This window comes from Lutjanus erythropterus, chromosome 6 (genome assembly GCF_056507025.1).
Source record: "Lutjanus erythropterus isolate fLutEry1 chromosome 6, fLutEry1.hap2, whole genome shotgun sequence".
Taxonomy (NCBI): domain Eukaryota; kingdom Metazoa; phylum Chordata; class Actinopteri; order Lutjaniformes; family Lutjanidae; genus Lutjanus; species Lutjanus erythropterus.
The window spans coordinates 6774519-6802206 of record NC_139322.1 but is presented as its reverse complement, the minus strand read 5'-3'; the positions used below and the strand labels follow the sequence as shown (position 1 = coordinate 6802206).

At 40.5% G+C, this 27688-nt stretch overlaps 1 protein-coding gene across 2 annotated transcripts in view; it reads left to right on the top strand.

The window, feature by feature from the left end:
• Positions 1 to 26896, top strand: part of tshz2 (teashirt zinc finger homeobox 2) — a 116852-nt gene extending 89956 nt beyond the window's left edge. For both annotated transcript variants that reach the window (XM_084720369.1, XM_084720368.1), the window contains one exon: positions 23155 to 26896. In XM_084720369.1, coding sequence (XP_084576495.1) covers positions 23155 to 26195 — 3041 coding nt within the window. In that variant the 3' untranslated portion in view covers positions 26196 to 26896. The remainder of the gene's footprint in view (positions 1 to 23154) is intronic.
• Positions 26897 to 27688: the final 792 nt, after the last annotated feature.

Here is a 27688-nt window from a genome sequence, read left to right as displayed (position 1 = left end):
GCATTTGTCAGCTTCTTGTTGTCCTGCTAAGTGATGACATTTTCATCTTCACTATACAGTTATTTTCTGCTCTCGCTTATGTTGACTGGTATTTAAGATTGTGCTTTATAAACATTTTGTGTTCCTTTGGATTTTTCTTTTCACTTGTCAGGGACGGTTACTATTTCCCACACTTTGAGTCGGGTGATCAAAGAAAACGACTTTTGATAGGCTGTCACCAGCTCCTCAGCTGCACTGGCAGAAATAAACGTGTCAAGCTTTAACTTATCCTCACAAAAACATACTCCTAACCCCCGCTGCTCTAATTGAGTGTAACTCCCAGAAACCTGTGAACACACATGCAAAACTGAGTAGATCATAAATCAGGCTTCTATAGACAGCCACTGCCCCCAACCCCCACCCCATCCCAGAGCCTCTCCCCCTAAAGGAACTACTGGTTTCCATGAGCTGGCTGGAAATCAACCTTTTCTTTATGATATTTTCGTACCCACCGTCCCGGACTTTTTGTTTCTTCATCTGAAAGTTAGTTGAAGTCCTCATCAAATGCACAGTGTCAATAAGGTATCGTATAGGGAAATGGTGCTCTGTGTGTTTCAGCTGTCAGCAACTGTTAGCTGTCTCTCATGTGCAGATCACAAAGTTAAATGTGCTGTCAGCAAGTCCTCAGCTAGAAATAGACGTGTTGAGGTTAGCCTAAGAAGCGCCGCCACCCCCTGCTGCCCAGTCGAATGTGGATCCATCAAACAATGTGAACACATATCAAATGTGAGCGTGAAGGTGTAATGAAGCACATTTTCAGGTTTCGAGGTGTTGGAATCTGCTATGAAACAGAATGATCCAGAGCTACCTTTGGTCTTTCTTTATCTGCGAGGATGCATTAATAAGACATCTGATGTTGATGTTATGTAGTCATATTTAGCTCAGGCAGTGTGCAATGCAGAGGTCTGGGCTGCCTCCCCTCTTGCAGGGAGTTATATCTTGATGTTTTCTGAACCTAAGCTCTGAGTGCGTGACCTCTCCCAGAGGCCCAGAGTCCCGGGCCAGTATCTTGACATGTTAGCCTGCCACCGCCTGCTAAAGAAGAGTGTAGATGCCCCTGAGGTAAATGAAAACATTTGGTTCTTGCCAGACCTGTTCACATCTCAGCTGGGCCACATGAGCTGGCAGGTGACGCGTGTACAGAGGAGAATCGGAGACCGCAGCGGTGGCCTACTTCTTTTCTTCCACATAGGCCACGCAGGCCACAACCCAGAAACACAGATGAATATGTTCTTGGCTCAGAAAACACCCCGGTGTAACTGACAAAGACTGACCTGCATCCAGGTGAAATTCAGACTGCATCTTAGGCATTTTATGCTTAAAGATCTGTTTCATTAAATACCATGGCTCCAGGATTTTTTTCTCTCCTCGTGCTAAGAAGGGGGCTTGACAAGCATGTGGGGTTCTAAGGAAATATTCAGACTTAAGAGAGATTTTATGAGAAGATTCTGTTTTTCACTATAAAAGCACATATGGCACACTTTACCTTAATATACATGTGTTTTTTCACAGAATCTGGACAAAGAATATTCAATAAAATAGCTATAAACTTAATGCAACTGACCACAAGGCAGCAGCAAAAACAGGTAAAAGACTTCACCACCCATGCAGCAACAGTTAATAACACAATACAACCAAAATGCAACAACAAGTGTATTTTTATCCATTTGCATAATCAGACAACTGTGCAATGGCAGTAATATTTCAGATGAAATAATGTCAGAATGAAATTAATAATATCCAAAGGGCAGCAATGGAAATGCATTTAGCCTGTGCCTCTTAACTGTGCACGCACTTATAAAACAAACTGGCTATCATCACAGTGTTAATGATATTTCTAATGATTTTTTGTCAATGATTATATTTCTAATGCTGACGATATACATGCATCCTGCTGTGCATCGGTTATAATGTTAATAATATTCACAATGCAGCCATGAGTACCACTGGTGGTAGCTCCCTCTAGTGGCACAGAGGAATGTCAGAAATCTCTTTTAAAAATAAAATAAATTAGAAAATATGTTATATATAATGTAAAATAAGTTTTGTCTTTCCAGTATTTTTTTATTTGAAATCAGCCCTCTATGTAGTCATGGTCATGCACGTAGCGCGCACACATCAACCACAACTAGTAATAAGCTAAACTCTGAAGGCAAGAAAGTAAGTGGAGGTAAAATGTAGAGACTTGAAAAATGAATGGTTCAAACACCCTGCAATTTTGGCTCTAAATGGGAACTATTGCAAAGAGAACTTCAGATCAGGAGGAGAATATTTCAAGCAGCAATGTTCAAAATGAAGTGGACGACAGTAAAAAGAGCACAAGTGCTGGTAGCTGCTTAAAAAGCCACTGGGGAGATCAATATTTTCTGAGGTGGTATGTCATGTAAAAAGTTTGAGAAACACCGAATTAGTGCATTTACCACCATGCCTGTCAACTGTGCAGACATGATTTAAAATATGCTAGCTGGTTATTAACTTTTACATATTACTTTATTTAAAAATTTCAAAAAATGCTGAAATTCTTGAAGGGGCTTAACCGGGGCTATGCAGATTTATGGATTTATGGTGGAGCACCATGCCTGTTAAATACCCGTGATAGCATAGCACTAGTCTGGGTCAGTGTTTCTCCACTGTAATGTCTTAAGTGTATAAAATCCCCTCGTTAGTGAGTTTAGTGGTTCACTCAGTGGCTGATCATCCTCCTTTTTGTTCTGTAATTTTCAGAAATAGACTTGACATCGTGTCACCATCTCATATCAACATCTGCAATTACCAGACAATCCACATTCAGGTCCCATGGGGAAGTATGATTGCAATTAAAAGCACGGGGCAAATGTTAATTAAGTAAACTACTCGAAACTGGAAACAGCGAATGTTTTAAATGTTTTTACTTTTAACCTTGCTCTTCTTATTCACTTCCATTTATATCGGCAGCCTGGTGCAAATTATAGTACAATTTTAGAGACGCAATCAACGTTTTTTTTTTTTTTATTCTTTGGTTAAGCACTGAGATATTTTATAACATCTGCACTTGATTAAATATATCGTAAATGTTAAATTAAAAAAGTAATTTGCCACTATGTGTTACTCACACTTTGAGCTTCTCTGCCACATAATGCTGCTGGTAAATGTTGGGATGCAATTGAAGACTTGTGGCGGATAACACTGCAGTTCATCGGGTTATTAAATCAGAGGGAATAACAGGCCAACTTCTGGCCATTCTGGTGATTGATGAGCCAAGCTTTATTTGCTGAGGCGGTGTGTTTGTTCCTGTGTAATTGTCTACCAGATGGCTAAGCTAACTGTTCTTAAATGCCTTCAGACCTGCAGGGGTCCTGGGTCTTAACATTTTCCCTGCTAATGACATTATGCCTGCAAACATCTCATAGTTTCTGTTTTTTCCTTTAACTTTTCTGATCTCTAATGTTCAGGATCAAAATGGCTTTGCAAGGCATTTAGTTCAAATTATTTTCCCTGTACGATTCTGTTTTTAATTTGTTCAAAGTGGATGTTTTGAAGTCGCTCTGTTGGTAAACTCCTTTGCGAAAATGAGCCCACTTGAATTTGAAGGGAGATGAGAGAGAGAGAGAGGAGGGAGGGAGGGGAGGGGAAGGGGGGGGGGCAGGACTCCACTCTACCTGTGAGGAGTCAGATTGGAGGAGAAAATGGATCTAGGTGGCAGTGCGAGTCATCAATCACAGCCCCTCAAGGGGAGCTGCAGCTAAAGCTGCTCTGAAGTGCTATCTGTCAGCTGCTCCGATCCAGCCGGGGGACCAGAGAGGGGCCATATCGCCACCCATCAGCTCTTACCCAGCACACAACTGCCATGTAAACATGTGCAGGTGCTCCTGTCAAAATAACCCCCCGTCCCAGTTCACGATGACGCGCATATTTTCACAAATGGTCAGTCGGCCTTCTCATTGTCAGGACGTATCCTTCTTCGCGTTTGTTCCTGTAAAAGGCTTTTGATTGCTAACAGCGTTGGGTGGTTTATTATAATTTAAAAGCGAGCGCACGGTTTCTTCTGCTTCCCTCCGTCCCTCCCATCCCAATCCTGAATAAAGCCACCAAGTGCTTCTCCGCCGATGTCGAGCTGCGTCTGTCGATACCTCTCAAGATGGATAGTTGTTCTGCATGCTTATTGATTCGGCACAGGCCAGAGATATAAGTATCATTTGTCATTTCTGGAATTATTTGGAGTCCTAGTTAAAACCCAGAGTGGGGGGGAGATGGCCGTGCCTTGGGGGGGTTGGTAGTTGGTGGGGGAGTAGCGAGTTGTCTGGGCTTTGATGAATGACTGCACGGGTTTTTGGTTTTTACTGCGAGCGCCGGGGCCCTTTAGCTGCTATTTGCTTTCACCATGGTCCAAGAAAAACAATGCGATGGGTCCAAGGACTGAGCAGCATCGTCCTGTCATGTAGTGTAACCCGGCGAGCAGGGTGGTCCAGGCAGAAGAGTCAGGAGGAGGGTGGGCCTTGGACACTAACATGCTGCTTCTCCAAAAGACCCAGTTGGTTGTAAGCCGTCCTGCTGCTCTGTGGTCCCAGCTGACGGCCTCAAAACACATGCTATGAATTTGAATATTCGGCATTGAGAATCTAGACTGTAACGACAACCAGATTTTTCTTGTTTTTAATTTTAAAAGAGGATGTGACGGGAGAGTGGAGGGATGCTGTTTGGTAACAGTAGCGCCAGCGTATCCCCTGTGACTTTGATTATGTCCTGTTTTGGGCACCGGGCCAACAGCAGTGCTGGCTTCATTACTGTATGGATCATCTTTTAAGACCATTTAAGATCAACGAGAGCTATTGTCCACTAATGACAGAGACTCCAAGAAGTTCATTACACTCAAACGCTTTGATTCATTCAGCTGAACAGACAGTTTCAGTCTTTTTTTTTTTCTCCTTTTTTTTTTTAATCAAATTGTTTCATTTTTGTTTTTAAGTGGGACTTGAAAGTTGGAGTTTGGTGTGAGGGAAAAGTGTTTAACAGAGGAACATGTTTAACAGCAACAAAAGAGGAGAGAAGAGAAACCTCAGACACATGAATGACAAGTAATTATTTCCCTTGTCCATCAAACTGTGTTTTGATGCAGGGATGCGATCAAACATGATATTAACAACTTCAAGCCTTCAAATGAAAATGATTCTCAAATCGTGTGAAGCCCGAGTGTGAGCTTTTTGTGTTGCGCTGCAGCATGAATCATTCATAAACATGCACACACACACATGAACACACACACACACACACATACACTGGGCAGGGCAGCCTCTTGCCTGACCAATATTATTGCCACAGCTTTTCAATGCAAGATGACCATTGTGTATTCATTTCCATTTTAGCTTGCCAAAATGTCTTCTCACAGCAGGAGAGGGATGGAGAGAGCGGGAGCGACAGCTTTGTGTGTCTTTCAGTGAATATCCCCATACGCAGTGGGCTGACCGGCTGCCCCCAGTCTCCCTGCATAGCCGTCAAACAGGACGGTGCACCGGTCCCTGCTATATTTTCATCACTTGTCCTTTCTCACATGGGCAGAGCAGGCTGCCACAAGGCCTCGAGAAACACTGTAACCTACAAGGGCTGGGCAATATGGCCTATAAATAATATCTTGATATTTTTGGGCTGTTCCGCGATATGATATATATCTCAATATACACATTTTCTCCAAAATAACATACCGAAAATTCTCAGATAGTGCAAACGTGTTGGAATATGAATGAATTGCTGTCCATTAAACTACCCAACAATATATAAAATAGCTGAAATTTGCACAAACTTTAAACGTACAAAATCCACATTAATGCAGCAAAGATATTAATCCAAAAACATCACATATAATAGTTTAACACCCTGACAGGAACTATTTTCAGTTTGCTGCAGTGCAGACACCGAAATAGAGGAAAAAAGACCAGTGCAACTGCCATTATATGGACATGGTGGGTTTAAAGAGTCTACAAATCATGTCAGAAGACGGCTGTTATAAGTAGCGGTCATACCTCATATAGTTGAGAAAAAGTTTTTGGGGTTTTTTTTCTATTTATTATTCCAGTTTTACACATTAAATGTTCTCAAAATACGTCTTAACTATGTGAAATGTATGTAGTAATAGAGTTATGAGTAGAGTAATTGCTACCATGCAGTTGCCATACCAGTGTTTTACCCCTTCAGAAACATTTAGATTGAAATTTAAAGAAAAACAAATGTTTCATGATATATACCGTAATACTGCCATGCTTTAAATTATACTGTTATATGTTATTTAAGGCCACACTGCCCAGCCAACTATAATATACATTTTTTTATATCCATGTAAGGTTTAGAGTGCACCACTTTTACTTGTAGTGGTGTTAGAGCTGAGCAAAAGGAACAAAATCAAACGTCACAATACCTACATACCCAATATATAATGAGTAAAAAGGCAAATAATAGAGTCTGATAAGTTCAGGAGCCTTTAAAATCAGGAAAAGACAACGCTAGTGTCATATCACAAAAAAAAGGATATCCAAAATCTAAGACTCGTATCATGATATTGATCAAATATTGATATATTGGCGTGTCCTATACTCTCAAATGTTTTACATTGTGCTGCGATTTCTACAGAAGCCACCAACCGGGTTATAAAAATATAAAGTTTGAATAATTAAAAACAATCACGGTGATATACTGTAGCTTTAAGTATTCATTGAAACACATGCTTCCTTGCTACAATATGTCATGAAAAGAGGGGTATTTGCATTAGTAGGGCAAGTCTTCTCCATTTTGTTTGCCAGAGCAGCGAGAGGACAGACAACAGAGGGCCCTGCTTAATCCCTTTGGAGAACTAGTGCATGAATTGATATATCCTCCTCTCCCTCCGACTCCCTCTCCCCTCTTGCTAATGTCTTTCCTAGAACTTGAACAAACAGCCTGTGCGTGTAGGACACATAAGACAGATGTTTAGGATTACTTTCACCTCATTGCTCTATTGTGTGCACTTTAAGGGAGCTCAGCTGATGTGGAATGCCACTCATTCAGGCTCTCTGCTCCTACAGGGCTCCTCCTGTTTATCAAAGTGCCATCTGCACTCAAGACAGAACAACACAATTTTAAGGTGGGAAGAATAATGTTTATTTTCAAGTGGGAAAAAATCTAATATTCCTCTCATGCTAAATTTTTAATGCCGTTTTAGCGGGACTGGGACATCCCAAGTCGATCACAATACTTTGGTGCTGATTCAATATGTATTACGATTCTTAAGTACTGCGATTGTAAAAGTAATGTGAAGTCAGCCGCTATTCCACAGAGCTGAGGAAATATATGCAAACTATTTATTGTTTCATGTTAAGCAGGTGAAATAAAATGGATCTGTTTGGTCAGATAATATTACCACGGTGTCAACGCTAATTTCTGTTAACGTGTTAGTGGGAATTCCCATTATGTGTTAGCATCGATCTAACAGGCTAAGCGCTAGTTATGTATATATTAAAAAATAAAGTCAGCAATCCCAAAATTTACTTAGGAATCTTAACAATAAACCGCCTAATTTTCAGGTGGGAAGAAAAAGTTTTAATGGCTAAATCTTTAATGCTGTTTGAGTAACATGGATCCTTTTGTTTAGATAATGATTACCATGGTATCTGTGCTAATTTCCATGTTAATGGGAATTCCCATAAGTTTTATTTCAGCAGCTTTATGGCATATAAAAGTAGTAAATAAAATACTTTTTTACAGGAAGTGGCTACATTTAGCTGTTCTTGCTCAACATGCCGATGACCAAGGACATAATAAATAAAATAAGATTAAGTTAAACCAAAATGAATAGAGCTCCTGAAAACTACATGCTGCATAAATGTGATCCTTTGAAATAAACATCCATCACAAATTATAGTAATTGAACTTAAAAACAGTCCTCTCAAAACCCTGAAATTGACTGCATATAAAAGTGGTACATAAAATGTACAATAGAATGAATAAAAAATATCTACTTTTTGAAGTAAAGCAGATTGAGTCAACAATGTGAAGTCGGCAGAAGTTATATGAGTTTATTTCCACATATCAGAGGAAAAATATACCTGAAAGTATGAGCACATGTCATTTTGTGTGAAGCATCTGAAATAAAATGAGTCAGTTCGGTCATGATGCTAACATCATTTTGCACACTAATGGTAATTCTCACTGTGTGTTAGCACTGAGCTAACAAACTACGCTAACTAAGTTAGTTACTTATATTAGGGATGTTAACCACTACAAGGAGCTTTTAACTGTTTATGAAACGGTCTCAATTTATTACAGACGCCTCTATATGACCTATATAAGTTAACAAGACCATCTGGCTATTTCTGCACAGTTATTCTTAATGCCTGCCACTGATGACATGTTTGCATTTTCCCAGCCAAAGTTACAGTGAGTAGTACGTTCCCCAGTTGAAAAAAGAAGGGGAGGAGATTTTTATTTAGATAATTTTGCTTTTGACGTTAGATTTTGTGGTTATTGTGGTGGAAACACTACCACCATTGTCCACAGGGGCCTTCAAAATCAACAACATGTGAAAGTTCTTTGCAGTAGCTTTAATGATCAATCATTAATTGATTAATTGCCAGTAAGAACAGATTAAAAATGTGTTCATCAATTGTTAATTGATAGTCTAGTAATAACAGTAATTGGGCCTCTTTTGGCATTGTTTTGTCTGGCAGAGGCATTTGTTGAATAAGAAAATTTAAATTTCACAAAAAAAAAAACTTGAAAAAAGGAGAAAACAATTGAATAAAAGATTATGATTAAGGAAATTGCAACCCTAGTTGATGTATTGATCAATTCAGCAATCAAAAAAATTGCTTCAAGAATCATTTTTTTTAAAAAATCCCGATACTTTAGAGATCCTGTGGGTTAAAACCAACATGTTAACCTCTGTAACTGAAGCCTGTCAGTGTTTAGTTTTCGTCCATTCATGTGTACATAACCCTACAATTCCTATTTGTTTTTTTTTCTTTTAAAGAAATAAAGCCAGCCTCTTCCTCCCGGGTCTCCCGCTCCTCTCCGTTTATGTGTGTGTGTTTACAGATGTAGAAACAAATGGGCCAGACCCACATTGATATTGTTGAGGGGTGACATTATCTTTCAGCAGAGCACTTATCTAATCTGGCTGCTGTGGGAAGCTGGAGGAAGTGGCTATGGGACAGGGGCCGGGGATACTGCATCTTTAATTACCATTGATATCGCAATAGAGAGGAGAGGGATAGAGGAGCGTAGCCGGCGGAGGAGGAGGAGGAGGAGGAGGGGGGGGTGGCGGTGGAGGAAGAGGTGGCGGTGGTGGAGGGGGGGAGTTGAGAGAGGGAGAAGACCCGTGTTCACTTTTTAATTAAGGCTCCGTAGTGTAACTCGTCAATGTACATTATTGGAAGAATGAACGTCAATGCCATTGCTTTTTCTCCCCCTCCTTTATCTCTGTCAATGATTCAAAGACATGATTTATGGTTCGTCTCCGTCTTTCAGGATCATCCATCAAGCGCCGGCTCTGCCGCAGCGCCACCCGTTGTAAATCATTCTGAAAGCCTGTCACTCATTTCCATTAACCGTTCCTCTGTCGCTCTGGTCTCCGCCTCCCTCAACCTCCTTTTTCTCTCCCCCCAGCCCTCCCCACCTCCCCTCCCCTCCTCTCCCACCCCGTCCTCTCCTCCCCCTCGGTGCACAACCTACAGCCACGCAGGGTATCAGTTCCGTTCCGCTGCTTCGTCCGCCTACCTTCTTTTCAATAAATTAACCACTTTCTCCCATGCAATGAATAAAAAAGGCTCCGCACTCGTCTTGCAGTCGGCACCTACTCCTCCTCCATTACAGCTGAACACCTTACAAATGTCACGCCGCTGACTCGTAGGCTAAATGAGGATATAGCACAGAGAAAATATTTTTGTTGCACTGACTTTTCCAGTGGAAATATTTGAACAGCTTTGATATGTTTGCAGTGCGGTATTAATGAACATATATCCCACACGCACAGGCCGCTGCATCTGCTTTTATTACGTTTCTTTTATTGTAGGTGATTTGAGGATAATTTGCCAAAAAAATGAACACACAATAAAAGCCCGCGTACGTAGGTTAGACTGTGTTTCTTTTATGTGTTCATTCTGAGAATTACTGGATTTAACAGTTAATGGAAACAATATTATGCCTGTAATTATTCCATGTAGTAAAAGCAGCACTAAGTGGGCAGTGCTGCCATTAAATGCTGTTGGTGTTCTGTAAATCCTACCACTGGTTTAATTCAGACACTCTAACAATGACTGTAGTCTTTAACCAGTTTTTATAGAAACAGGTCTTATGAACAGAAATAATTGGCTCAATGGAGTGACTGTCAATCTCGTACAATGGTTGATGTGCCTGCTCTGGGGAGCCCAATTCACTGGCTCCTTTTTTCATTCTAATCAACATCTAGATATCAACACAGCAGAATACCCACAAACAGCAGAAAGCCTGTTTTGAGGGGAAACTTTCAACTATTGGGTGCCAACACATTTCACTATTTGGGCAGCCATTGTTCTCAGAATGGGCTGTCAAAGTGACAATGCGCACCAGGCAAATCCAGAAGTTTGCACTTTTCAGAAAACAGCGGGCCCTAATCATTTTGTGGAGGACACTTGACAACAAATTTGCCATTAAAATGAATCTGAATAGGAGGGAGCAGGGCTGTTTTGAAGCATTTCTGCCTCTCTTACTGTTGCTCGTCTTGTCCCACAGAGCTCCAGGTTTGGCGGGCTTGCTTCTCTCCCTTTATGCTTGCCATGAAGCAGCCTTTGGTCCCACTAGAAACTGACAGTACCACGCTTCAGCTGCAAATTCACTCTGTAGCCTCATTGTATTTAATGAAGGGAAAAAGTGGCAATCTACTATTAATGAACTTGGAATGTAAAAAAATGCCTCCCTTTGCTGAAAACTGCATAAAACTGCTTGTACAAGGAAAGCTTTGGCTGGAGCCCATCCAGAATCTAATGAAAGATCCATACAGGGACAGAGCGGGCGGGAAGAGTTAGTGAAATGCAGATTGTTTTAATAGAATACACACAGTCTCTTCCAGCTGCACTATCAGATTCATCAAGGCCTGACCTTGATGGAGGGCTGTTGTTGTTTGGGAGGGCCAGTGTTTAGGGTTCATGCAAAGTTTATGATGCAGGGACTGTATGTACTGTATATACGTCTGCTGATCTCAGGGGAAGACTAAATGGAACACGGTCCGTGGAGCAAAGAGTGAAGGAGACTCGCCGCTGGCTGCTTTTTGTGGTGCTTTAATATTAAGCCACAAAATAACACAAGACCACGAGGAAATAAACGACCAATTTAAAGGGCAATATGTAGCAATCGCACATCTAAAAGTGAGTACAGCCGTCCAGATAGCGAGTTGGAGCCATAGACTGTATATTAAATAGGTTTAATCCCTATTTAATAGGGCTGCTGCTGAAGATTATTTTCATTATCGAGTATTTATTGATTAATCAAGTAGTTGTCTGGTCCATAAAATGAAGAAAGCGGAGATAAAGTCCAACATGACGTCCCCAAATGTATTGTTTTGCCCACAACCCAAAGATAATCAGTTTACTGTCATAGAGGACTAAAGAAGCCATAAAATATTCACATTTATGAACCTTAATTTGGACTTTTTTTGTCTCAAAATGATTTATCAATTATCAGAATCGTTGCTGTTTAATTTAATAGTTGATTAATAATCAATTAATCATTGCATTTCTGTTATTTAATATACGATCTATGGCTGAAGTGAGTTCAGGAGGCTGAGGCAGGCTGCAGGATCACTGCAGGAGCGCAAGAAGGTAACAAGTGCAGAGGAGTCCTGGACTGTACGCTGATCAGCTGGTTATAACTGTCAGTCTTCCGTCAATGTAAAGTTCAGCCTGTTATCCTGAAAACAAAACCCTCTGCTCTGAAATTCCAGGCTCTAGAGTTGGAGTTCAGTGGCTGCCTGTCTCACTCCATTAACATATCGCTCAATTTAATCGTTATAAACATCTACGCCTTCTAAGATTATTAATAATTGGATACAACTCATTCGGTGAGTATCCGGCTTTAATTTGAACTCTTAATAAATATGAAACGGGCAAACTAAAAAAGTTATTCTGGTCCAAAAAATAAATTTCAAAGGAGGACAGTGCACTGCTGTTGTTGTCGGGGAGGTATTTCAATTTAGCATGTTCACCTAATCTCTGATGACATTTCATGATAAATTACAGTAAAAAAAAATTACAGATTTCACCTTTAATATTAAAAATAATTAGCTCATCAAATGCAAAAAAACAAATAATCATGACGATGTAGCAAAAGTTTACAAAACATGAGACAATGATTGAATTGGAATTGAAAAGCTCTTTATTTAGCCAGGCTAGTGGGCATGAAAAACAAACAGCACGTTAGGTGAGTGTACGCCATCATACCTTTCACTCAGTATCTCATAAAACTAGAACAAAGGCCTTATGTGTGCAAGGCAGTGGTCCTTTAAACGATGGCCCACTTTCCTCCCCGCTGCCACGCAAACATTCCTGACTGACATTCAATCAGGGAAATTTGAACCAAAGCAAGATGGTCTTTTATTAGTACCGCCCTGTTTGCTCGACTGGTCAGCTCCAATATGCGAAGCGGTTTGAGTGGCACACTGTAAGATGATGGGTTCACTCTCTGATAAGGGTGAATGAGGGGTAAACTGCTATTCTGCAGAAAGGAACCATCAGACCTCATCATGTCGCTCCTGGAGAGCCGTGTCACGGGCTCTTCAGAAACCAAGTGACAGAGCGGCGCGAGGCTGCTCCCCTCCTGCTAGTGGAAAATACACTGGAGCTGAAGCCGCCCTGCTTCTGCTCCGCCAACTGGAACTTTGTATCAGTCAGGGCAGAAAAGATCATCTATAATCTGACAAATATACACTGAGGCTTTTAAGCCTCTTCAGTTGTAACGTTATCCTACACGCTGGCTCAATTGTTTATATTTACCTTTCCTTGTTAGCAGAAGAGGACAAATAGGAGACAGTCATGCTGTGTAAAGTATACATGAACAATATAGCTTATGTAGGGGTCAGTAATTTAAAGGGCTTGTTCACCAAATTACAAAAGAAAAATTGTCTTCAGTGGTGTCCAGCTGTTCTGATAGATGGTGGGAGACGGGATTTATTTGCCCTGGTTTGGAAATACATGCTGCCTCCTCAGTTGTGTGGAATTTTGTTTGTTTGGTGCTCGCAGTTTTTGCTGTGATGTAAGAAATATTCAGACTGTTTACTTAAGTTCTGCAGTCAACATTTCATTTAAGGAAAATATGTATTAGCAACAAAATTTACTTAAAGTATAAAAAGTAAATGTACTCATTTTGCAGATTGCTTCCTGTCAGTGTTTTTATTTTATTATGTAATTATTATCGCTGAATTCACTCTTAATTCTTCTTTTAATTCTTTTACCTGAATGTGCCAATACCAATACTAAAAAATAAGACCAGCTGTCACTCACTCACTCAGCTGCAGGCTGTCTCATGTTACGATGTGATGGGTTCACAGTCCTGTGCATCTAACTCATAGAATTCTGGGGGACAGAAAAATAAGGTTTGAACTGTTTAATTACTAATTAATTAATTAATTCTATTTTGGCTATGGGCTTAAAAATGCATTATTGCGTATTTATAATTAATAAAGGCGTCACTCTATAGAATCAGGCTTTGGACGTGGACTGTTGACCTCAGTCTGATATCTGATGAGGAAATTATGTCATTTCGGCACCTGATACTGATACTGGATCAGATCAGTCCCAACTGTGCTTCATATAATACTAGAGAGAATAAAGTATAATAATAGATGATATTTAATCACCCGATCAATTGTTTCTATATAGATTCTTAATGTGAAAAGTAACTTGTAGTTGAAGGTGTCAAATATAAGTAGTAAAAAGTGCAATATTAAAAGGTGGTAGAAGTGGTGTAAAGTGGCATAAAAATACTCAAGTAAAACAGAAATGCAGTAGGTACAGTACTTGAGTAAATGTACTCGAGTAGTTACTTTCAGCCACTGCAGATTTGAAAAATCTCAGAGACTCAAAATCTGAACAAATAAAACCAAAAGCATGTAGAGCTATACACTCTGTGAACATTAACAAATACACTAAGTAGTTTTTGAGAAGAAAACTTTTTTACTTTTCGTACTTTTTTAGCAACCATAGTTTTACCTGTAGTTGAGTAATATTTCAGTAATGTAACAATACTTGTATTTGAGTACAGATTTTCACTACTCTTTTCACCGCTGCAAATTGATAGTTTTTATTAAAATGTTTAGAGCAGTGTCAGAACAGGGCTGAACAATAAGGATTGCCCTCGGCAAGTAAAATGCTCTGCTGGGCTCGTAAATCTGGCAACTCACTCGCCCGACTGGGCCAAGTGGTGAAAAAGAGTTAAACTATTTAATAATGGATCAGTCGTTATTTTTCATGCAAAATGGCAGAAAATGCTGTTTTCAGCTCCTTAAAATTTAGGGGTTTACAGCTTTTCTTTGTTTATTATCATATTTAAATGAATATCTTTGGGTTTTAGATGACAAAACAAGACTTGTACAGCGTCAAATTTAACATTTTTCACTATTTTCTGACATTTTTTTTTTTTAGATGTTGCAGCTGGAGAGTAAACGTGACCGTTAACTTTAATAACCGCTAATAAAACAATTTGTCCAGGGGCAAGAAAAACTTAACATGAGTAAATTTCTGACCCACTTGCAGGGAAAGAAAAGCACTGACTTTCAACCCCGCTTCAATTAATATGTTTATTATGGAGGGTGTAGTTGCTGGTGTTGTATTGTGTGTTGCATTATACTGAAACATGAGAAACACATTTCAACACTACTGCAAACTGTAAGCTCAATAATAAGCATTTGTTATATTTAATTTGATACCTCTCCAACAGTGTCATTCAAAACTGAACGCTGTTATATTTGTAAAGAATTTATAGCTGAGCTGTTGTTTCCGATTGCATCAGATTTTGCACGTGTACCAAATATAGCAGCCGCTGAGTGGAAGTCTTTTGTAATTTAGATGAACCAGCTCTTTAAAAATGCTCTATCCATGTACATAATAATATATTGTACGGAAATATCCGCCTGTCTTTGTGCTGCTGCTCAGGTAAAGCTCTATGAGACAGGATGGGAATGTTGTGTGTATAATTTTTTATGCCGGTGCTGATAGGGGACCCTTTGGTGAGATGCAACACCAGGCAACTGCATGTGATGCGGCGGCTGTGGCACGTTCAAAGTGATGACTTAGGTGCTGGAGTGCAGATTGCAATGCTCTCCCACCGCTCACTTCCAATTAGGCAGCGGGCCGACTGATGCGTCTCGGAGCAGAAGCTTCTAGTAGGCATCAAAAGGAGCAGCGTCGCTCTGTGACATCACGGAGGGAAGGGGGCTCCTGGAGCTTCAGGCAGGGCAATCTGATGTGGCTCAGTAAATGTAATGATTAGCATCCGTGCAACATGCAAGGACAGACTTTTAGAAATCCCCACATGTGTATCATTATATAAAAAAAAATATACCCCTATAACTCAAGCTAAACATGCTGAAAGGCTGTGTGGCTCAGACCGACTGCCTTCGGATATTTTTTTTGTGTTTGCTCGTGTGTTGATTGTGCATTCCAAAGTTCTCTGTGTTTTTAGTTAACAGAATGTTGGTTGTGAAAACATTTTTGATTAATTGCCATAATTATTGTGATCATTTTTGCCCAAATGAACAGCCAGATGGCAGGATATGGTGTCATATTTGCGATCCTATCATATTAATCTGGCTCTGGGTCCATCTGAACACATTGTGCCGTTTGCTGTGTTCACAATCTGTCCTCAAGTTGTCCATGTCTTTTTTGAGCTGCGAGTTTTTATTTGATTATATTAGACTATTAAATATTAAAGTTGAGGGTGTATGAAAGCAAGGCATTTATCTGCATGAATAGCTTGTGTTTAGTGAAGTAAGTAATGCGCTTTAAGTAACATCTCCTTCATGCATACAAAAATTAACATGAGTGTTTCCGTCTCTTGGTTTTGTAGTCAAAGCCTCAAAGAGCCAACAAAACCACTTTGTGGGGGTTCATGGCTGCTTTTAAACCCACTTTTCATTGCCTAATCTATAGATTGTCGTTCTTATTTTAACCAGAATGTGTACCATGGTGCTTTTAATGCTAAATGCAACATGATATAGACCCGGTGAGAGCGTGTCTGCATAGTTTTGAAGTCTGGTAAGGGCATCATCGGAGTCATTTAAAAGTGGTGAAGTGAAATAATGGGTCAGATGGGAGCTAATGACACATTCCTCTTTAAAAAGCAAGTCAAAAGCAACTTTTTTTTCCCTGTGATATCAATTAACCTCCAGATAAATTTCGTCAAAGGGAGCAGCCTGGATGTGATTGTTCTCTCTTTACCTCTGCAGTGTCCTTGGGCTCGGGGAGACTGTTTCCTGACAGGGAACAATGAAGAGAGAGGTGTTTACAGATCTTTACAGATGGCTCCGGGGCTCAGAATTAGCTCTTCACCATTTCTCATGTGATTCAGTTCAGACTTAACTTCAGATGTGTCATCAAGACTATCATCAGGATGTCTGACAATGTATCTGTTTGATCTTGACGTGCGCTGCTCACTGAGTTAGTCAGATATCACTGTCAAATATTAAACCCTGTGACATGTGTGTCTCATTCTAATGATAGCTCACATCATGGTGACTTTTATAAACACGCCACCTTGTTTCCAACATTGCAGGCACAAAAGAGCTTCACAACTTTCTGGAATTATGTTTTGTACTCCGAGTACTTTTTGACTGACATTTCACACCTATTTATAACAACAGATGAGCACGGTGACTAAGTGTTTTTAAATGTACAGGCACAATTAATTGGGTACATGTGAGTGAAAACAGAAAAGGAGAAGCAGATGATAGTTACCGAGACAGCCTGGAGATTGTTCAGTGATCCTGACCTGCGTTGTTAGCGTGTTCTCTGCTTATCCAGCAGGCCTCCTTCTCTTTTTTTTCCCTCCTCTTCTTTTTTTTTTCCTCTACATGGCATAAATCCGGGAGATGAAAATGTCATGGAGCAGGTTCATTTTGCAAAGAGGTTTTGATTGCCATGCGCGTGTAATTGATTGTTCCAAGGACAGGGGGAAATCTAGAAATGTCATAACAGTCCTGCTTAGGTTGGTCCCACCACTAGGCAATCAATGAGAAGTAAAAAGAGATATTGATTTGCGAGCAGCAAAAACTGTAGCTTGAGACAACCGGAGAGCGCTGGGGAAAGTGGCACAGACGTGCAGACCTGTCACTGGCACCTATGAATTACCCAATCTTCTCTGAAGATAGTGTTACCTCGGATACTCACAAAGTCCTGCACTGGGTATTGCAGCTGTCCATTAGCTAAGCTCCTCAGGCTGCTAACTCTCTGTGGCTTGTCAGATTAATGAAGGAAATGTTGACCTTCCAGGGGATAAATGTTGATGTTCTCAAATTTACAAAAGTTTCTGCTGGCATACTAACGTTGGAAACAGAATGCCCCTTTACAGCTGCCACACACATCTCCAAAATGATTGACACATTTTGAAAAGACTCACTTACACCAGGGAGAAAGGATTGTACTCTATGAAGATATTAAAGCTTAAAGCCATATAAGGCTTTAGCACAGATCCAGTTGCACATGTAAATTTATCCCTACAGGTTCATTTACAGATGTGACCTACAAAATTTAAGTGTCATTTATATTCTTAATTTTTAAGCATTAATTTACCCAGTGAATGTAAGCAGTTTGGGATATTGTTATACAGATTAGGGCACAACCGATACTGAATTTTTGGGGCTGATAGTGATTTTAATGAGTTAAAAAAAAAAAGTCTGATATCAATATATTTGCTGATATTCTTTGTACAGAATATACAGTATATACATAAACAGATTTTTGCAATGATTTCTCAAATTTGGCTGTCAAACACATGTCGAGTTATGTAATAGAGGAAGGATCTTTTACAGTTCAACAACAAACTTCGGTCAAAATGATATCAGGGATCTGAAATAGAAAACTTTCACTGGCATTTTTGATCATTCTAATTAACTATTAATTAATTATATATTATATATTGTACTAAACAACTGGGATTAAGAAAATGTAAAATGTACTCTGAAGACTACAATGTTTAAAGTTTATTGTCTTATAAGACTTTAGCATCAATCCAAGTGGACGTGTAAATGTATCTCCGGAGGTGGCACTCATTCTTTAGTCAAGTACAAGTAGAGATATTTGAAAAAAAAAAAAAAAAGACTTTGGACAAAGCAGAAGTACTGATCTAACTAAAAGTACAGGCCTTGAAATGTACTCAAAAATATAAAAGTAAAAAGTGGCCCTCTGAAGGACATTTTTTCCATCTGTTAACGGTGCAAAGCAAACTGAACTTCCCCTTTTCTCTATGGTTGAGTCTCTCTCCATTTTATCTTGTCGAATCTTTTACGTCATTTTCATCCTGTTATGTCTTTTATGTTGTTTACTTCCTGTTATCTTTTAGATTGTTTTTGTCTTGTGACATCTTTTACGTCATTTTCATCTTATTTCATCTCGTACCTCGTTTTGGTCTCGTTACGTCTGCCATGCGTGACATGTACTGATGGATACATGAAGGGATCATCTTTTGTATAGAAATGATCAGTAATTCCCCTCAAATGCATCAAAACTAAAGTAACAGGCCTGCAAAAATTGACATTGTATTATTTATATATTTTTTAGTGTACCATTTGATGCTTAAAGCTTTCATTTACATATTTACTGTAAATGCATTATGGTATACATTTACAACTGTTATTATAAAGAGGGCTTTACTATTTTTCTGGCTCTGTTTTGGATATTGTAGTGTTTCTAATAATTAATCATTATTTATGTCTTCATACTGCACGTAGGAAATATGATTGGTTGCAGACTAACAACCACTCCGTTTTTAAGATGGCCTTCAAGGTCTAGTATTCAAACATTTTAAATAAAGGTTATATTGCATGTTAACATGCGGGAGTTATTTTCTGACCTTCCAGGGGATAAATGTTGATGTTCTCAAATTTACAAAAGTTTGTACTGGCATGTTAACATTGGAAACAGAATTCTCCTGTACAGCTGCCAAACACATTTCTAACTTGATTGACACATTTTGAATTGACTCACTCACACAAGGGAGAAGGGATTGAGCTCTATGAAGATACTAATGCTTAAAGCTGAGTTGTAAATATATTGTCATGTAAGCCTTTAGCAGCAATCCAGTTGGACAGCATGCTCCTATGAATGTAGCCGTAAATGTAATCTACTATTTCCTATGCAGTTAGCTGGTTTCTGTAGATGTAGGGAAAAAAGCCTTTTGGCTCAGAAACAGGCTGCTGCTTCTGTAAATCCAGGCCTTGCTATGCCAAGAGTCTGTTCTAACGGATAAAGGTTATAAACACTTCAAGTGCCTGATTTATGATGGACACCTCAGGTTTTTTGACCTTTGCATATCTCTGTCTGAAGATATAAATTTGTAGTGACACAGATTGGAGGCTTTACAGCAGTTTATGACATGCTAAATCTCAGGCAAGGCATGCCAGCCTCTTGTTTTGTAAGGCTAGTTAGGCTGGGAGTTGCCTTGCTTGGTCTCAGGCACAACATTTTCAAAGCAGGCATTTCTCATTTTGTTCTTTTTTTTTTTTTTTTTAATTTCTGAGGGGAAAAAAAGGACCCGAAAATGTGCCCACTGTTCTTCAGTTTTAGTTTACACAATGACACACTGATTCTAACGCTTAGCACAATGATGCTTTTTGAAGGACATCTGCGGATTATTCTGTACTATAATGACCTTTTGTCTGCTGTAAGATCCTCAAAATTATCAAAGTATCAATGCTTTTTCAATACCACGTATTTAAAAAGAATTCAGCTCTAACATTTCATAGCATTGAAAGAATCGAAGCTATAAAAAAATGCTGAAAAAAAAGTCCTACCTTGACTTTTCCTGTATCAAAACTGTGTGCAGCTTGTTAATTTAGAAAGTAGAGATGGGACTGATCTGAGCCAATATTACCACTTCATATTGATATATGGCATTCACTGGGTATCGGACTTATGACACTGATCTGCATTCTGGTTTAACTTCCACATCCCTACGTATTTCCCATTTGTTGTCTGTTTGTAATTACGTGTTAGAGCGCTGGGAAATGTGTTTGAACTTACTGTGCTACAGCTGCAGTGACAAAATGAACAAGAAAAACAAAAATTACCACCATAAACCACCATGTTCTGGGCGAACACATTATGAACAGCAGCATTAGCAAACTTAGACTCTCAGAATGCATGATGGGAAATTATGCAAATGAGGGCTGTCTCTCAGCCTATCAGCTGCACCTGTGAATGTCACAAGCCAGAACCCGACAGCACCTCACAATGATTGAAGGATGCCATTACGATAGTTACAGTACACAAACTACACAAGCTTTCCAGACTGAAATTCAGTTTCAGCCTCATGTAGCCTTAATAATCATCATCATCATCATCATCATAAACATAGAGAAAAACAGTGCTGGTATTGGTATTAGCAGGTATATATATATCAGTATTTGAATGGAAGTGAAAAAAGTGGATCTGTACGTCTAAAACAAAGAAACAAATTATCCTAGTTTGTGTACAGAGGCCTTTTTGTCTTTTTTCTGTGGTATCAAAGAGATATTGAGTATTGTTTTGTTTCTGCTTTTTTATACTAGTATTGTATAAAGGTTTAAATTCTGGTATTGTGACAACTCTGATCTGTTGTCATGGCATTGTCCTTGAATCTGATCTTGTATTAAAGAGTGATGTAGCTTGGCATGGCTGCAGTAGTGTGGTAGACCAAGAGCTGGCAAAGCACAGTTACAAATGGTGTGAGAGGCAGAGTTAGACATGCGGGTGTCTTGGAGTGATCCCTGCCAGAAGGTTAATTGGTGCCTCTGGATGTCTGCTACTTAGGGCATCTTGATAGAAAGGCATAGAACAGCAGGAAGGGCAGCTGTTAATCTCTGTCAATTCCATCCTCAAATACCACGATAAGGCGCAAACATTCACATTAAAACTGATGTAACTACATGTAAGTGGTTATTTCCAGGAAAACAGTTATTAGCCCTTCTTTGTGAAGTGCACATTTATCTTATAAAGTAGGGTAGGTGAAACTGAACTGTGTGTATTTTGTGAATTTTAAGCTACATAAAATATGCAGGAAATAGCTTTCACATGATGGTGCATACTAGAAATGATCCATTTCGATTAAACCATCACTGGACTGGAAAAACGCTCATCTCCCCACTTTGGTGTACGTTCTTCCCGGCCCTTCAGTTTTAGTGACGACTTTGAAGAGAGAGGACATCAACTGGGAGCTTGTCATAGCCATTGGTGTTCTCCTTCACTGTGAATACTATATATAAGACTATAAATAAAACATACCTCTGTGCTCTTGACAACTCTCTCCCTTAGCATCAAGGGTGTTTTGGAGGCCATCACAGATCTCGGTTGGCCAATCAAAACATCTCTCTTGCGGTGGATCAAGGTCACAGCACATTGGGGCTCTTGGGTGCGGGTGTGTGTGCAGGCTCTTGTTCGCGAGGCCCCCATTCTCCATGTTTGTTTTGAAAGTCCGAATCCCCATCTCCATCTCCATCCATTAGCTGGCAGGCAATTCACCTCCAGGGTTTCTCTTGAGGCACTTGTGAAATATTGATAAAAAAAAAAAAAAAAGTCTTATTTTCAGAAGGCAAAGAAGGGAAGACATTCTATGGGCCGCCCAGTGTGGGACTCCTGAGTGCTCGGCTTCAGCCATCCCCACATGGAGTGCCCTCTATTCAGAAAAGAAATATTAACCACGTGAAATGCATAAGTGCCTGGACAGGGCTGTTATGTCCTATTCATATTTAACTCAGAGCACATCTGCCACGTCTCTCCCAAAATGCACATTTTCCAGCATGACTGTGAGGCGGAAAATATCTCAGATATGTGACAACACTGACAAACTGCATTTATTGCAGGATGTCTTCAAAAGATATGCAAACACTGGTCGTGATATTGTTGCGTGGGTTGTCGGATGGTTAGATTTTTAAATAATCTGAAATAGTTATTGTCAGAAAGGACACTTTAATCTTCCGTTCGCTGCGCTCGCGTTGTGTCGAGCAGACCCTGCAGCCACATGAGAAACCCTCCATGCTGAGTCAGAGTTTCCACTAATTGGATGATGGGAAATATGTCAATTAGAAATACTGTTGTTTAATTATCTGTTAATTGAAGCAATAATGTTTGTGCTCTATGAGTTGGGAGAATGAACAGGTGAATAATGAAAGAAGTAATTGCTGTTTATGAGACTGTCAGGGAAAATATAATCATGTGACAGATTGCCAGTAATTTTTTGAAATTGTCTAGTTTTAACACTGATAATTGAATCAGATTTTCCACCAGCGTGATCAACGTCTTCATCAGCATCAGCGTTTTCATGTGCAACATATTTTTATTTTGCTAAAAGGGTCTTCTAAAGTAATGTTTTCTCACCTTTTCTGTCAAGCCCTTTATAATTTATTGATAGAGCAGTGTGGGACATTAAAATGTCTGAGTTTGTGCTACGCCATTCCTCACACGTGGCTTCAGGGATGCTGAGGTGTTCTCAAGAGCAGGAGGCATACATTTTCATTGCAGTTTTGAGGCACCCATAATCACTATGGAATAGGTCATTTACAATAACACTTAACAGGCCCCCAGAAGAATCAATTTCCTTTTGTCACTCAGTGGCCAATGATTGTTGTAAACATCTCAACTTGAGGCCAGAAAAACCTTGGACACAGCACTAAGTCAATGGCCTGTCGTGAATCACATGGTGCTGTTACACCAGCAGCAGTCTGTTAGTAAAGACATTATGTCCAGCTATACCCGCCAACCTCCCAAGGCACAAAACAGCCACCATTATGTTGTCTTAAATGGCTTCTGTGACTTCTCACAAAAAAATTTATACTTGATGCCATATAGGGTTGGTCTAAATATTGCACCTTTGAGATTAAATGATAAATGAATTAAACTGTTGTCACACAATGTGTTTTATTATCATTAATTTCCGTGTCTCTTCCTTTTTCAGTGTACATGCCTGATGAAGATGCTGTTCTTCAGGATTCCATCACTGAGGAAGACGGAGAAAACGACACTCAGACTGAAGAGGAATGCTCAGAGAAGACCAGCCCCAAAGTGTCTGAGGACAGAGAGCTCGACAACAAGAGCACCAACACTTATAGCAACCAGAACTCTCCCATTAGTGTCCTTTCCAATCAAGAGGCAGAGCTGGAGTCACGCCTTAGCGACAGCAGTGACAGACTCTCAGACTTCAAAACCTCCTCGCCACCTGAGAGCCAGCGGGATGACGAAAGCCGCAGCTCCAAGCATAAAGAGGAGACGGGCGGCAGCTTGGAGAAAATGAGGGCAGCCTATGCAAACTTTCTCTCCGATTCTTACTGGACGGGGATAGGAATGGACTTGAAAATGGGCAAAAACACCAGCAAAGCCAACTGTGACAGCACCAACGGAAGCACCAAGAGTGAGTTTGACTGGCACCAGGATGCGCTCTCTAAGACCTTGCAGCAGACACTTTCCCCAAAGCCTGCATCCAAACCTAACCTCTTCAGCTCTGTCCATCTGTACAGGCAAACCACCAAACCCTGTGGCTCAGTGTTCACGGGAGCCAGCCGATTTCGCTGTAAGGACTGTAGCGCTGCTTATGACACTCTCGTGGAGCTGACGGTCCACATGAATAAGAGTGGGCACTACCAGGACAACAACCACAGCAAACAGAGTAATTCCTCTGCTTCGTCTTCTAAAACCAGGAAAAGAAATTTGCAAGATATGGAGGGAAAAGAGGATGCACAAAAAGTTTTGAAGTGCATGTTCTGTGGCCACTCTTTTGACTCTCTCCAGGATTTGAGCGTCCATATGATTAAAACTAAGCATTACCAAAAAGTGCCTTTAAAAGAGCCAATCCCAGTAATCACACCCAAATTGTTGCCACCAGCAAAGAAACGGGCCTTTGAAACGGTGAGACCTTGCTCCCCTGACTCTACGACTGGCATATCCGGCTACACCGAGGCGCAACGGGCGGCCACCATTTCAAACGCGAACAATAACCGCTACGGCTATCAGAATGGAGCGAGTTACACTTGGCAGTTTGAGACGTGCAAGTCTCAGATTCTTAAATGCATGGAGTGTGGGAGCTCCCATGACACCCTCCAGCAACTCACCACGCATATGATGGTTACTGGACACTTCATCAAAGTCACAAACTCAGCCTCTAAAAAGGGTAAACAGTTAGCGCTTGACCCCCTGGCCATAGAGAAGATCCAGGTTTTAGCTGAGCCCGCTGCCAGTGACACTGAGGGAGAAAAGGTGTCTCCAAAAAACCCTTCCCCCGGGAGCAGTGAGAAGGATAGCCAGGGGGAAGGTACATCAGACAAAATGGAAGAAACTGAAGCTAAAGAAGACAAGCAAGAGAGCGAGGATCAAAAGACAGACAATGGGGCTTTTAAGTACCCTTATCTTCGTGAGGAGGATCTTGAACAGGACTCAGGAGGAGGAGGGGACATTCTTAAATCTTTAGCCAACACAGTGGCCTCTGCCATCAATAAAGCTCAAACAGGGACACCAAGCTGGAGTGCCTATCCGAGCATTCACGCTGCCTATCAGCTCTCTGGCATCATCAAAAGCGCCCCTCTCTCTGCATCTCCCCCTACTCAGCTAAAGCAGACATTTAACCACAAGCTGAGACCGATTGCCCCAAAGGGGAAGCTATACCACAGTGCTGTGGGAGTTGAGGCTCCCCAGGGACAGCATCAAAATGTGGACATCAAAAAAGAAAAGGTTGGCATTAGCGATGGTAAAGAAAGTCAGAATATTAAGTTTGATCTGCTGGAGAATGATGACAGCGATTGTCAGGATGATTCCTCTTCCTCTTCAAAGCTTGATGCAGACTGTGTGAATGAAGGGAGTGAAGCGATCAAAGGGAAGTTGAGCCCAGATTTCTCTGACAGAGGCAAGACACCGAGCCCCTCTGCCAGCAATGGACGCAGCACTACTTCAGAGCCTCTCAGTGACACTCCGGCTATGCTTGGCATAAACCCTCTTAGTGCACTGCAGTCAGTTCTGAACAATCATCTGGGCAAAGCAAATAAGCCCAATAACTCAAGAGTAGATAAACTATCTGCTCACACCAAGTCTATTTTTGCTGACATTAACCGAAGCAGTGAGAAACCAGCTTTAATGCTGGGAAAAGCTATAAGAAATTCTCCTGATAACGCCTTTGTCTATGTTAGTGACGACCAGCCAATAGACCTGACGAAATCTAAACACAGCAAGCAAAGTTCCCCGCTGCTACAGCCCTCCACCCCGATGCCGCAGAAATACGCTCTGTCCGACATCGCAGATATGGTTAAAGTTCTTCCGAAAGCCACGACGCCAAAACCCTCCATACCGTCAAGGATCCCGATGATGAAACTGGAATCGGACGTGAGGCGCTTTGAGGACGTGTCTGCCGAGGTGTACTCCGTCCACAAGCGTAAAGGCAGACAGTCAAACTGGAATCCTCGCCATCTTCTCATCCTGCAGGCTCAATTTGCCTCCAGCCTCTTCCAGACCTCTGAGGGGAAATACTTACTCTCAGATCTTGGCCCTCAGGAACGGATGCATATCTCCAAGTTCACTGGACTGTCCATGACCACCATAAGCCATTGGTTAGCAAATGTAAAATACCAACTGCGGAAAACCGGAGGGACCAAATTTCTGAAGAACATGGACACGGGCCACCCGGTCTTCTACTGCAATGACTGCGCCTCCCAGTTTAGGTCACCGACCACATTCATTTCCCATCTGGAATCCCATCTCGGGTTCCAAATCAAAGACATGTGCAAAATGCCGGTAGAGCACCAGACGAAGGTAGAGGAGCCAGAACTGTCGAAGGCCCTCAGCGTCAGGGCCACAGAGGCTCTAGTCACAGAGGAGGACATTGACGCAAAGTTCAAATGTAAGCTCTGCTGTCGGACATTTGCGAGTAATCACGCGGTCAAACTCCATTTGAGTAAAACTCACAGCAAATCCCCCGACAACCATTCACAATTTGTGGAAATGGACAAGGAGTAGTTTTTCATATTATATTGTCACTTTTTTCCCTTTTTTTTATTTTAATACACGGGTCAGATATTTCAACCATTTTTCAATTAGCGTTGTGTAGTGTGCATCATTATGACGTTTAAAACATTTCATGGAGTTCAGCAAAGACACACTGGTTAGAAATTGTATAAGGAAACACTAAGAGATACTTTTGCACCCTGCTCAAATGCATCACCAGTAATGAAATGTATTACTGCTTGAAGAAACATAATTGCTGATGTTTGCATGCAATAGCCCTGGCTATGACTACTATTTATTTGTATGATATGTCAAGTTTCAATTGTATTTCAAAGACAAAATAATGAACTAATTGTACTTTACAACTTCTGTGATACAGTACACCTGCAGAAACGTGCAGCTGTTAAAAACAGGTAGCCCGACACACGATTACACACATGCAGACCTGTACAGTTGTATTGCTATGTAAAGATGTTTTGTGTTGCAATGATAGAAGAAGAGAAAAAAAAGCACTTTAATAAATGTTTAATCACCAGTTTAGACTCGGATTCTGTACATGACTCAAAAATAATTAGGATATTTCACATGTAAATATATTTTAGAAGAAAAAAAAACAGTGCGTTTCATGCAACAAGGATAACAGCAAGACAGATGATACCTGTGATACCTGCACCTTTTTTTACTTATTCAAATAAAGAGTTAACATTTGATAACAGCTTGTATATTCTTTTTTTTAAATTTTACTTTCTCTTGAATGGCTTTGTTTGTTTCAGCCACACATGGATCAAAAAGCTTGGGACAGAATCATTTTCATACAAATGTTGTTCCCCTATAGTAATAAACGTGTCCAGTAACGCCGTTAATTTGGGGTCTTTTCATACTTCACGTGTGGGATCAGAAGTTTTTAAACTACGGTAATTCTCTTTTCTTTTACTTTTACTTTAGGCCTACTTCCATGATATTATTCCTCACACTGCCTTATGCAGTGGCGTGTCCAGTGGGTTTTTTGACAGGTGTGACCCAAGTTGGACACTTGTGCGCATGCACGCCATACTTGCCAAACCTCACGACTGCCCTCTCCCTATTTTCTCCCAGGATCACAATTCCTGACAGATTTTCAGGCCTTTTTTCCCCTCTTCATTATCACAACCTGTTTCTGACGCTCTACAGTGCGTATAATCCCTGTACGACTCTATAAAAGTCATCCGTTTCCACCTGGACAACAGTGCAGCTGCACCAGACCAGACTTCCTAAGACGTTTCCTGAGGAAGGTTTTAAAAGACAGGAGCATGCATTTTGTAAAATCTGCTGCGTCAGGTTACCTTTAAGGACAGGGGCAAAAAATAAATGAATCTTTGCAGCTGTAAAGTCAGTGCACAGCAGGTCAGCCGAACATGCAAAAATGTCGGGTTGCAACTACCGATTATTTTCATTATTAATAAATCTGCCAATTATTTATTCGATTAATTGATAAGTTGTTTGTTCTGTAAATGTCAGAGAATGGT